The sequence below is a fragment of the Lolium rigidum genome, chromosome 6 (assembly GCF_022539505.1).
Source record: "Lolium rigidum isolate FL_2022 chromosome 6, APGP_CSIRO_Lrig_0.1, whole genome shotgun sequence".
NCBI lineage: Eukaryota > Viridiplantae > Streptophyta > Magnoliopsida > Poales > Poaceae > Lolium > Lolium rigidum.
Window position 1 is genome coordinate 120,450,818 of NC_061513.1, and position 12,442 is coordinate 120,463,259.

General features: G+C 44.5%; 2 protein-coding genes across 2 annotated transcripts; one reads left to right on the plus strand and one right to left on the minus strand.

The window, feature by feature from the left end:
- Window positions 1-2,092: 2,092 nt before the first annotated feature.
- On the plus strand, window positions 2,093-5,954 carry LOC124660509 (sphingoid long-chain bases kinase 1-like). Its single transcript, XM_047198330.1, has 8 exons — window positions 2,093-2,220; window positions 2,743-3,114; window positions 3,344-3,437; window positions 3,518-3,555; window positions 3,854-4,000; window positions 4,161-4,260; window positions 4,802-5,259; window positions 5,482-5,954. The coding sequence occupies exons 1-8, from the start codon at window positions 2,191-2,193 to the stop codon at window positions 5,629-5,631; spliced, it is 1,389 nt and encodes a 462-aa protein (XP_047054286.1). The 5' UTR covers window positions 2,093-2,190; the 3' UTR covers window positions 5,632-5,954.
- Window positions 5,955-7,704: 1,750 nt separating this feature from the next.
- On the minus strand, window positions 7,705-11,704 carry LOC124666281 (transmembrane protein 120 homolog). The gene is made up of 10 exons (XM_047203625.1): window positions 11,361-11,704; window positions 10,836-10,914; window positions 10,621-10,712; window positions 9,742-9,846; window positions 9,554-9,633; window positions 9,179-9,269; window positions 9,001-9,108; window positions 8,644-8,730; window positions 8,299-8,367; window positions 7,705-8,218 (listed from the first exon to the last, which is right to left on the minus strand). Exons 1-10 carry the CDS (start codon window positions 11,544-11,546, stop codon window positions 8,036-8,038), a joined length of 1,080 nt encoding a protein of 359 aa, XP_047059581.1. The 5' UTR covers window positions 11,547-11,704; the 3' UTR covers window positions 7,705-8,035.
- Window positions 11,705-12,442: the final 738 nt, after the last annotated feature.

Genomic DNA, 12,442 nt, shown 5'->3' on the forward strand with positions numbered 1-12,442 from the left:
GTTGGGCACAACTATTATCATCCACCGATTTTCGTGATCGAACGGCCGTCAATCGTCGCCAGGAGAAAACAAAAAAAAAAGGAACAATTCCGTAGCCAAACGAGGAAATAGCACATAACACCAGATGTTGGTGAATCTTTTGCACAAAACCACATGTTGCAGTTTGTTTTGCACGGAACACCAGATTTCTTGGTAATCTTTGCAAAAAACACATAATACTTGATTAGCCTCTGTTGACACAGTAATTAGATGATTGGGCCCAGTAGTAGTAAGGGCATCTCCAACGGGCGATGCAAACGGACGCTGAGCGACCGTTTGCGTCCGCGCATGCTGAAAATGCGTCTGGTACCCCTCCAGCGGTGCGACGCAAAGTGACGGGGCGTCCGCAGCGACGCAAACCTGCCGCATATTTGCATCTGGAATGCGTCGCGGCGGACGCCCCAAGTGACCGCTCGCTTCTCCACTGGGCCCGCCTGGTAGCAAGCCTGTATCGAGGTCATCGTTTCCGTGGTCAGCGCTTCCACGTCTGCGTCGCAGCCTTCGCCATCAATGTTGCGGCTGCCTCTTCTACGCGAGCACTGGCCGGCAGCGGCTGGGCTTCTGCGCCGCTTTCAATGGCATCGTTTCTCGCGAGCGGCCGGCCTTGAAAGTCGACCGGCGTCGTTCCTGCCATCGCCCACACCTCCACTCCCACCACCACTGTCGCGCGCCGCCGCACCACCATGGGAAAGGAGAAGAATGATTTCGAGGCGTCCGACAGCGACACCAACAAAGTTGTAGGTGCTCCAGAAGTAATCAGCTGAGGCTTATAAACTGAGTCCGGTAACTGAAGATCAAGCGTAGCCTCATTACCACAACCGACAAAAAAGCTCGTAGGTCTCGGCAACTTTAGAATAGGACACCGAATGGTCGGGTGTGCCCCAGAATCACAAACAAACAATAATGAATAACCTTACAGTCCTTTCTTGCATGAGTATTTACGGTGCATTTCCAACAGCGTCCCACCTTCTTCTGCTTCACCGCTGGTGCATCACGAACAGCGCCTACATAGGAATCAAAGAAGCATCAGAGTTTGCCACTAAAGGCGGTTGTCCCATGGACACCGGCGCGGTCTGTCCCAACGACGGCATTGGCTGCCCCAAAGGTGGCACAGGCTGCCCCTAAGAAGACACAGGCTGCCCCACATTAGTGGCACTCTTCTTCTTCCTTCTCTTCTTCACTTGTCCAGGCTGCGGCGGTGGCTGTTGATGTGTAGGTTGCTGCATATGTGGCTGCACCATACTCTGATGTCCAGGCACAGGGTATTGAAAGTGACCTTGGTACTGTTGATACGGCGGCTGCGGCATGAACTGCATCTGAGGCACCGGCAACCGAATTAGCGGGCGGTACCCAGATGGCGCAGATGGCCGTGACGGTCCGTCTTCCTCTCCCATGACCTGGATGCCGCAGTAGGGTACCCAATCTTGGACCAGAACTCATCAAGATGCTCGCCGACGCCCTGGCCGTCGACGTTGCGAAGAGGCAGCACACGCGGCACATCGTCGAGCCCGCGCCACGCAACTTCCTCGGCCACCGAGATCTTGTCTTCGTCGTCGGAAACCTCGCCGATGGGATCAAAACGCGACCCCGAGCCTGGGGGACCCACCACCGGCGTGAGCATCGGCCCGATCGGCGGTAAAACCAGCCGCCGCCGCAGCCTAGACGCCAGCGTGACCCACGCCATCTCGGTCGCCTCGGTCATCGTCTCATCCTAGCCTACGTTGGTTAGTAGAAGAATATACTGGTCGAACCAGATTGATCGAACCAGACCACTCCTCTAATTGCTGTGTTAAATAGGCTAATTATGTTTTATGTGTTTCTTGCAAAGATTGCAGGGAAATATGGTGTTCTGTGCAAAACAAACTGCAACCTGTGGTTCTATGCAAAAGATTCACTAACAACTGGTGTTATGTGCTATTTCCTCTAGCCAAACAAACGGAAAAACGACACCAAAAAAAACAAACTCCATGGTTGTCTTCTCCTCCTCGATCCCCCACCCGGCTGCCGTCTTCCCCTCCCCCCTCCGTCGCCGCCGCTCGCCGCCGTCCCACGGCCCCGCCGCGGCCTCCCCGCTCTCGCTCTTGAGTTGATACTCGGGAGGGGGTTCGTGATCCGGAGCGGCGGGCGGCTGGCCTCGCCTGGAGATCGATCATGAGCGCCAGAAGCCTCGTCCGGTCCCCGGTAAAACCTCCCCCCTCCCGCTTCTCTTCGTTCGTTTCTTGGTTGTATCTTCTACTCGTAGCGGTCTATTAGAATCGCGTTCCTGACTAGGAACGGAGTGTGTTGAGGAGTGAAAGGTCCTTGCTTTCTCGAGGTCAAGATAAATGGGGGAAATATTAGGAGGAGCAATTCAACTTTTCTTCTAAATTCTCTTATCTCCTCCTGTTTTATACTCTGCATTTCTGGTGGCTACTACTTGATTTTCCATGCGTGATCTGATCCATTATCCAGACCTCCTACTACTGGCTCTGGGATGTGTTTCTCGAGCTTGAGCATTGTTGTGTACTAATCACTAATTGAAATGGGATTTTTTCTATGATCACAAAAAATAGTACTCTAACATATCATTGTCAGTTTGACACATACTAGGGTATTGCTATGCTGTGCACGTGGGTGCTGCATTAATTAACTTCTAACATAAGCATGGAATACTCCTTCTCGAGCATCCTGTTGACCCAGATCCTGCTCTCATGTTGTGTGCAGGTATCCTGTAGTGCTGTAAATGAATGCTTCACCTATAGTTCACGGCGCTCAAGAAGCTTCTATCAGTGTTCGAATACCATGAACTTGCAAAGGCCACAAGTTGCCCAGATGCTTTTGCCTCGCAAATTAAGGAAATCAACCCGATTGCAGACCTCCCTTTTCACCCAGAGGCAGATTGCATCAAACTGTTGCTCTGACCTTAGTACCACGTACACAGAGGAACTGCCCAACTATTTAGCAATTAATGTTTTGCATGACCAATCGGATGCGAAACAAGAAAATATTCGCAAAGTGCTTGTCATCCTGAATCCTTATTCTGGATTCCGTAGCTCCCGTGAGGTTTTCTACAAGAAAGTGCAATCAACGCTGAAGGTAAGATGTTCCTAACTTTGCTATAGACAGTCAAAAGTATGTATGCTGGTTTCAGCTAGAAAATCTCGTTTCAGTTTCGTAGGGATCATCTTAGTTTATGTCAATATTCATTGAGGGTGTATTGCGTCAAATCAGTTTTGTGAACTTATAAATAGCATAAGACAGAAGCAAAAAAAAAAACCCTTCTGTTACCTCTATACTTTTGTGTTTAAATTTTGATCCGGTGCAGCTTTCAGGCTTCGCAATGGAAGTTGTTGAAACAGCGTATGCTGGTCATGCAAAGGAGCTAGCCTCTACTGTTGACTTCAGTACATGCCCTGATGGTAATATCAATTGCATGTTTGTATTTGCAACTGCACTTCCATTCCATTGCTCAATTCCCTAATGTTTTCGATCTTTACAGGTATTATATGTGTTGGGGGTGATGGAGTCGTGAATGAGGTACTGTTGTCATCTCCTTTCTTATGATTCTCACCAAACTGAGCTGGTCACAGTATCACACTCGTGCTTGGCTTCTCATTCACTACAACTTTTAAAGTTAACGTTCTTAGCACCTACTCTCTGCTGATCTCCTTCAGATGTTATTTGGAGTTTGAACTGCTAAGTAGCACTCACACTTGTCCAAACCTTGTAAACACCAACACACTGTTGTTATACATTGCAGCCATTAAATTCTTTCTGTACAGAAAGAAGCAACTGTAACCATTCAGCTAACTACATATTTCCATACATTGAACAGGTGTTGAATGGTTTACTTGGTAGAGATGATTTGAACGAGGCACTTCAACTGCCCATCGGGATAGTTCCTGCTGGTTCTGATAATTCATTGGTGTGGACTGTTCTTGGCATCAGGGATCCTGTGTCGGCAGCAACTGCTTTAGCTAAGGTAATTTTATGTCAAAGTGTGATATTTATTTTTACGAATTTTATTGATAATTAGACATACTAGGTTGTTCAACCTTGAAATGTCATTTTGCTCTTCTTTTCTCCCCATGTCATTTGTTAAGCATGGCTGGATATTAATATGTAAGTCCCTACTTTTGTAGGGTGGTTTCACACCAATCGATGTGTTTGCTGTAAAATGGATCCAAGCTGGAGTTACTCATTTCGGTTTGACGGCTTCCTACTGTGGTTTCGTAGCTGATGGTAAATTTTCGTTCTTCTTTACATGTAAATCTGAAGTTGTGCACGTGATATCTTGACTCTTAACACTCTGATTCCAGTGATGTTAATCCTTATTAAACTTAGAATTATAACTTAGCTAGATAACCTTATGTAACATATTGTCTCCAGCAACAAAGTAACAATTTTGTTCCTATTTGGCTTAGCTTTTAACTAAGAATAGAAGAGACTTTACATATGATATTTGAAGTTAATACTTGTGATGTTTCTAGCTATGTAGGATTACAGAAAGGCTCATGGTTCTTATCTAGATATTTGAAAACTTGAAATGCTCCTCTGAGCACTTCTGTTTGTATGTAGAAGAAGACAGTTATCTGTACAGAAGATATCACTCGTGGTGAATACCTCTTGTATTGATTGACAATAATACCCGCAAGGCCAAAGTTGTAAATTAGCTGAGATATTAGTACACTAATGCATCATGTCTTCTGAATTACCTGCCCATAGCTGTATTGGATGTGTCTATAGTCAACTTATAACCTCGGGTGTATTGTTTTTCTTTCAGTCATACAATTATCTGAAAAGTTCCGCCTGCAGCTTGGGCCCTTCCGTTACGTCATCGCTGGCCTTCTTAAGTTTCTGTCCCTGCCCCAGTACAGATTTGAGGTGGATTATATGCCTTTATCACCAGAGAGAAATCCTAAACCGAAGTCATCGAATGAAAAATTTCATGACCAGCTTCCTGATGGTAGCAAGGTTAAGAGAAGTACACAAATGGATGGTAAGACTGGAGATAATTGGGTTACGAGGAAAGGGGAGTTTCTAGGCATTTTGGTTTGCAATCACTTCTGCAAGCCTGCCCAGGGGTTACTTTCGCCAGTTGTTGCACCAAAAGCTCAGCATGACGACGGCAGTCTGGACTTGATTCTTGTCCATGGAAGTGGAAGACTCAGATTATTTTGCTTCTTTGTTGCCTATCAGTTCTGTTGGCATCTTCTACTCCCGTTTGTGGAATATGTCAAGGTATTTCCGAATAATTCATTCTAACCACCTTGTTCACTTTGCTTGCAATGCCTATTCCTGGCAGGCAGACATCCTGGACCTGAATCTTGTTAGTCGTTATTTTCATAAAACTACTGGCATCTCATGAGACCGCTCAATCTACACCCTCACTTTGTTCATTGCCGGGTTGAGTAATTACCTCTGTCCACCTGTGACACTCTGTTTTGCAACCATTCCTTGCAGGTAAAAGAAGTAAAAATTAGGCCAGTCGGCAGTACCCACAGTGGTTGTGGTGTCGATGGAGAGCTTCTTCAGGCGGATGGCCAACCAGAATGGCATTGCTCTCTGCTCCCATCACAAGGCCGGTTGCTTGGCCGGCATCCGAGAACTTAGAAGTAGGTTTCTAACCCATCGAAAAGTCATGCTGCCACTCCGAGCAATGCTGCAGCATACCCATTAAATTAGTGTGAAGGAGAGTATTGATGCAACTGTAAAATGTGTATTCTGCCATTGTTTTTCACCCATTTTTCCCAAGGTTGTAAATCAGGGGATGAACTCCAGATTCGCCGGACCCAGTTGATGGGCAGCGGGTAGGTGTATATTCCAGGAAAATATGACTTCATTATTGTGATCGTCTGCCTTAAGTGAAGTGTAAACGACATATATTGGTTTCCATTCTCAATATATAGATGACCGAAATGCAGTTTATAAAGTCACCAAGACAAAAACAAGCTTACCTCGACTCGGGCCAGAAATAATTTAGACTATGAAAAATAGATTTGTTTTCAGTGCACAGTTTACTCCAAGTATATTATATTTTGCCAAGGTTCCCATGTTAAAGACAACAAACCTCTGTTAAGTTTTGCAAATGAAATTCCACAGTTTCGTTAGTTATGTTTACACTGGTAAATGAAATATTTTCGCTGGTCTTATAAAAATTTGAGTCACCCTTATGAGATCAGTTCTTAGGTTGACCCCAAATTCCAGATTCCATGATTCTAAGCCCAATGCTGTGCATCCAAACACAGTGGTAACATGTATTGCGGACCGAGCTACATACAACCCTTTATTTTAAAATACTCAGAATTTGTATTTCAAAATTCAAAAAATCTGAAACAAAATTCTAGGGGTAATCAATGATGTATACTACAAATGTGCAAAATCTCAGTATGTACGACTTTGTATGCTAGGGATTTTATCATTTGTGTAGCCTAGAATACAAAGTTGTTCATATTGAGATTTTATATGTTTTTAGTATACATCATTGGCTACCTCTAGATTTTTTTTTTTTGAAACTTTAGAATATGAATTTTAAGTATCTGAAAATAAAGAGCTACATGTAGCTTGTCCTCCATTCGGCCACTCTCCATGTATTGGTAACTTTTGATTAGTTTTTTTTCTTTGGAAGTTGATTGGTTGTTTAGATTAGTGTAGAATTTATGATATTTTTATTTTGCATATGGTTAAGGACTATTATGACACAAAAGGATTTAGACAACTCAAGCAATGAAAAGGGAAGCTTCTCACTCCGCAATTTCGACCAGATCAGTGCCATCAGAAATTCGTCTGGTGTCAACAAGCTCGTTAAGGGTCGCTTAGGCGCTGTATACATGGTAAGGGCGCACACACCGACTATATTCAGAGCTTGGTATTCTTCGATGTCTCTGCTTTGAATTGATTGCGGTAAAATATAAAATACAGATAAGTTGTTTGTGTTGCAGGGCGATCTGATTTGCAGGGCTTGACATCGCAAAAGAGGCGCAAGGTTGATGGAGTTCAATTTACTTGTCTGGTGAACTTACTGAGCTGCTTGTGTCTACCTCACCATTCAGCAGCCGCTACATCTTCTACCAGACAAGCCCATGACTCGTCCCTGCATTAGTGTTTGCAGGATCTCACTACTTCACTTTATTTGACTAGACAATACTACTTTGGTCACGGATTGAAAATTTGCTAGCTGCCACATATCAGAATAACTATAAGATTGCAAGTTGGTTCCCTCCAACATTTCACATTAAACAACTCTGCACATTCTCTCAACCCTATGAATCTATCTTCTTTTTTGCGGGGAACCCCATGAATCAATCCAATAAAAGAGAAAACAAAAGTGCAAAGGATCAGGACAGTGCACCATGTAATATATACATGAGAGGAGAAGTGAACCCATACATTCAATATACATGCAACTCACACTTCAGCCATGTACTCCATTTCTGTTAGTAATGCACAGCTAGGGCATGAAGGCTTCACATGAACCACTTTCCAATTTCGTTTCATCACAAGAAATGCAATAGTGGAAATGAAATTACCTCCACGGATGGTTACCTATGATGATATTCAGACTGGCGATGCCAGCATGAACTACCAATTTGTAGTCCATAACTTCTAGCCAAACATGGGATATGATTGGCAAATGCCTATTTAATCCGCAGACCAGTACCAGAGTTCCCCAACAAGGAGATAGAATTGGCAGGGTCACAGCTTGTATACAACTTCACATGTTTGATTCCGGCAATCTAGTCTCATAAATAACTATACCCAGAAAATTTCGCTACCTTTTACAGTCCTAAGTTCATCTAGCCCACTCGATGTTCAGAACAAAAAAGAAACGGACATGAACAGTTTATTCTTAGTTACCCTTAACCTGAGGCCGTCAGCAACCTAGTCGTTTGATGAGGTATGAGGTTTGACACAGTCAGCAGCACTAGGATCTGTTGGCCGGAAAACTAATGATTTACAATTGTAATAAGCCCTGATTCAATACAGGCAATGTTCATAGGATGTGAACACCTCCTTCTCAAGCTCCAGCTGCTGAATTTGTCAGCGGTGAGCCAGTCGGTGATGTGCACGCAGCAAGATCCCGTTTGCTCTTGGACTTTTTCATCTTTGCTTTGAATCTGGACTTAACCATCAATGTGTCCACTGTGTTTGCAAAGTTGCCAATAGCCATTGCAATGAGCAGGATCCCACATACCACAACCTGTGACAGCATACATATATAGGTTATAACATTCTCAAATATGATAATCCTGCTTGCATTAATAACAAAAAGTTTCTGACCTGCCACTCAGGGATGAGGCCTCTATGAGCTGTCCGAAGAAGTAAAAATCCAACATAACCCTCAAAGACCTAGACAAATAACAGGGAATCCAGATAATTGCCTCAGATAGTTGTACACTCGTGAGAGTAAAATTATAACCATTTTTAAGCGAGTAAATTATAACTTGACATTACAAGATCCAACACGCCCACTTGATAGCACAGAAATACTAATCTAAATAAATGACCTGATACTATTTACTAAGCAGGCAAACTAGGAAATTTTAGCACAAGACAGAACCGGCATCATGTACCATATGAAAAGTAAATTGTGAAAACAAAAACTACCATCAGAATAACCAATACCTGCAAGAGAAAGAGGACAGGACACAGCAGCAAGAGTTGACCCTCAACACCAGCAGTCTCTCCCCACACAACATCCATTCTCTTAGCCTGCCGGAAAAGAGAATTTGAAGTTATTACCTACTTTGGCTAAAGTTAGAGCAGATGACTGTACAGGTAAATGGATGTAGCAAAAGAAACATGTGGTGCTTAAATGCCATGCAACTAAATAGATGGTGCAAGATAATGTCAATTTATAAAGTTGATGAACATTCCGAAAATCTTCAAAACCACTGCTACTGATCAGGAAAGTAATAGGCTTAGCCACCACAGTGAATATATAAGGAATCGGGTCTTTTGCCCTTTATCAGAATGTATTACCTTCCCCAAAGCAATCCGAGTATACAGTCTTTGACGCTGATATCTGTTCTGCAACATCATGGCAAAACCTTGCATTACAGCCCAGCACAGAAACAGCTCGACACCCCTCTGTGAAAAAAGATACATGTTAAGGTATGCTTTCGTGTACAAGACAGAACAGAAAGATCTAAATGCATACCTGTTTACGTGCACAGTCAGGCTGTCCCTTAATTTCCCATGTGAGACTTACAAGAGCCATCAACATAGCACAGTAGTGATGGCATACCCACCTTAAGAGTACAATGAAATTTTGTCAAGTTCCAAAGAAACCAATGGCATTGCTGGTGCTTCTATGCAGAATGACTTTGAGAAGAACACACACACTCATAAAGAAAATGGCTTGGAAACATGTTACAGGTTATAGACAGGTATTGGTCTCATAGTTCAGTAAGATAACTTAAAGCCTCTGAATATCACAAAATTCCCTTGAAATGAGAGATAAAAATATGGGTTCATACTAAACATGAAAAAACTAAAGAACTAGGATCCAAACTAGTTAGTTATTATTCCTTACCAAGGACGGATATCACTTCCATTAACTCGCAATATGTTCTCCCGCAAAGCTAAAGTTGTATACAGGAATAACAGCCAAGCCTGTTAAACAGAAGATAAGTTCAGCTGTCAGTTCATCTTTTGGAACGTAGCATTAGTTTGCATTTCTACTGATATTCCCTGAAGTCCCGAACAAGCATCAGAATGTACCTGGTATAGCTGAACTGGCAATGCTGGAAAGCATCCATTCCATAACCATGACCTAAGAAACAACAGAATCATCGGAAAACCAAGGAAGACTACAGCAGTCCTATCCTGAAAAGAGAAAAAGGGGAAAGAAATCAAGAACTGCACAAGAGTTTTAGGTAATGACTAATGAGGATTATCTACACACAAAGACAGTTCTCCGCAAATCTAACATCAATAGCTAAAGCAAACTTCCATCCATAGGTATATTCATATGGAAAATTAATTGTCATATTAACCATTTCTGTAAATTTAGATGAGTAAAGTTAAATATTTTAGACTTGTAGTTACATATTTACATAAGCATATCAGAGCAGATAAATGTGACTTTCTTTAGGTGAATAACTTGAAGGTAATTAATTGATCAAAAGTTGTAAATTAGACTGATGTATAGACCACAGTTGACTCAACAGTGTCAGATACATGAATGAGAACTTGAGAAGTATCTACAAGCTCATGGTAGAAACAACTTGCACATCGCTCAGCTTGCACATTTTTCACTTTGTGCAAGTTTTGAGCCATTGAAATATACTATTTCCCCTTAAGAATACTTGGATAAAATGGAAGAGTGAATTTCAAATTTGCCTATCTATTGTAATCCAGACACACTTGTAGAAACAACTTGCACATCTTTCACTTCGCGCAAGTATTGAGCCACTGAAATATACCATCGCCTCGAAGAATACAAGGATAAAATGGAAGAGTAAATTTGAAATCTGCATATCTATTGGCTGTTCAAAGACACTTGTAGCCAGCTTCATTTTAGCAAAGTCGTCATCCCAAAATACACTTGTTGCCTAGATATTGACACCCGATACTAATAGTAGCACATTTTGCACATACCCTGTAGCTATTGTATTCCTCCTTCACCTTGAGCTGCACCTCCTTCCTTGCCCGGAGATTCACTGGTCCCAAGAGCAACTTCAGGAAAGCGCCTATTAATAACCCCCCAAAACAGCAAAACGTTAGAAGAACAGAACCTCTCAGAAAAGAGAGGCAGGGGATATGACAAAAAAAAACCAATAACAAGATGAAGCTCGCGAAAGAGCCCCAATTACCATGCGCCTTGCTGGGGAGAATCGTGGCAATGTCGCCATCACTTATGAGGCACGCCGCTCGATCCAGGTCCTCCTCAACCTGCGCAAGCACAGCAAAGGGGCCACAGCCACATCAGGACAAGCAGAAACCATGCGCATTGCAACGATCAGCCAAATCAGCAGCGGCGGGCGGACGCGCGTAGTAGCACAATGGTTCAGGAAGACGATGCTCGCTCCACGGGCACATTTTGGGGTACACCACGGAGCCGAGATTTCCACTGCACGGCAGGCCAGAAGCCAGATGGCAGTTCGCATGCAGAGATCTCCCCCGGTGATCTGGCGCTCGCGCGCGCGCGCGCACGGCGAGCAAGCAGCCGCGCGCGGAACCCTGGCGGCGCCAGACGCCCGAGCAGCGATCTCCGCGGCCATCATCCTCCACCCACCAACCCACCGACCGACACGCTCGCGCGCAGGCGGCGAACACTCCGAGGACGACTAGGCAGCAGGCAGGCAGGCCGGGAGCGGCGAGGCGGATGGACAGGTTACCTTGTCGCTGTCGGCGCGGGCGGCGGCCCTGCGCAGCCGGGCGAGGTCCTCCCGGAGCACGGCGGCGCGGCGGCGCAGCGCCTCCTCCTCCGCCCACGTCCGCGAGAGCAGCGCCGCCGCCGCGTCCTGCAGCTCCCGCGCCTGCTCCGCCGCGCGCGCCGCCGCCGCCGCCTTCTCCTCCCCCATCTTCTTCTCCAGTGCTCGCCTCTCTCTCTGTCTAGCTGCTTGTCCCTGTCTCTATGACTGTACGGGTCGCGTGAGGCTGACGGGTGGGGCCTGCAGCGAGGCGAGGTGTGGGTTGGTTTGATTTTGTGTGCTGAGTGCTGAGTGAGGCTCAGATTATTAATGCGGGTGCGATGCGATGCGATTTGGCCATTTCAGGTCTTCTTAAATAGACTTTCACTCCACGGCAAAGGGGAACCCGCGTAGATTTCCGTGCTTTGGTCAGATTTGGGACATCTTTTATTACTCTCTAAAAAATAAATTGTCCCCTAAGTTGTCCTCTAAGAACGTAGGTCAACATCCAAATTACGTACTAAAATCGAAATAAGGTTTCAATAAAATAGTATACACTCATCATGGTGTACAATTTTAGGTGGCCCAAATTCATTGCCACATCACTAGGAACCAAGGTTCCCCTTCTTTATGCTTTTGAGATGTTTGTTTTGGCTTTGCTGCTTGTTCCACGTTTTCTTTTTGAGAGGGTTAGGGTGCCTTGTGGGAGATGCGGAGTGCGGCCATGCCCGGTGGCATGGCATGTAGGCGCTCTTCACAATGTTATGTGTATTTTCATGTGACGATTTACCTTTTATAGGATTGTCATGTTCATGTCACTAGCTCGTGCACGTCACTATATATCAACGTGGCTAAGGCCTCAGCGACGCGACATGTTATCCTTATATGTGTTGGCATGTCGTGGTCACGATTGTGGACATGGCAGGTTATTGTATAAGGAAAGGTTTTATGACGCAATGGTTTATCTCTATTGGGGTTTTCAGGCATAGTACGCGTGATGGGATGGTTATATCTTTATTGGCATCGTGTTCTTTTGTCGCTTTGTCGCTATCGGTCATTGCACATGA

Excerpts from the sequence above, each read along its gene's own strand:
- LOC124660509 (XM_047198330.1), top strand. The coding sequence starts at position 2,191 with ATGAGCGCCAGAAGCCTCGTCCGGTCCCCG. Across the intron at positions 3,556-3,853 it reads GTGATGGAGTCGTGAATGAG|GTGTTGAATGGTTTACTTGG; the intron begins GTACTGTTGTCA and ends TACATTGAACAG. Across the intron at positions 4,001-4,160 it reads CAGCAACTGCTTTAGCTAAG|GGTGGTTTCACACCAATCGA; the intron begins GTAATTTTATGT and ends CTACTTTTGTAG.
- LOC124666281 (XM_047203625.1), bottom strand. The coding sequence starts at position 11,546 with ATGGGGGAGGAGAAGGCGGCGGCGGCGGCGCGCGCGGCGGAGCAGGCG. Across the intron at positions 8,731-9,000 it reads CTCGGATTGCTTTGGGGAAG|GCTAAGAGAATGGATGTTGT; the intron begins GTAATACATTCT and ends CTTTTCCGGCAG. Across the intron at positions 8,219-8,298 it reads GCCTCATCCCTGAGTGGCAG|GTTGTGGTATGTGGGATCCT; the intron begins GTCAGAAACTTT and ends ATGCTGTCACAG.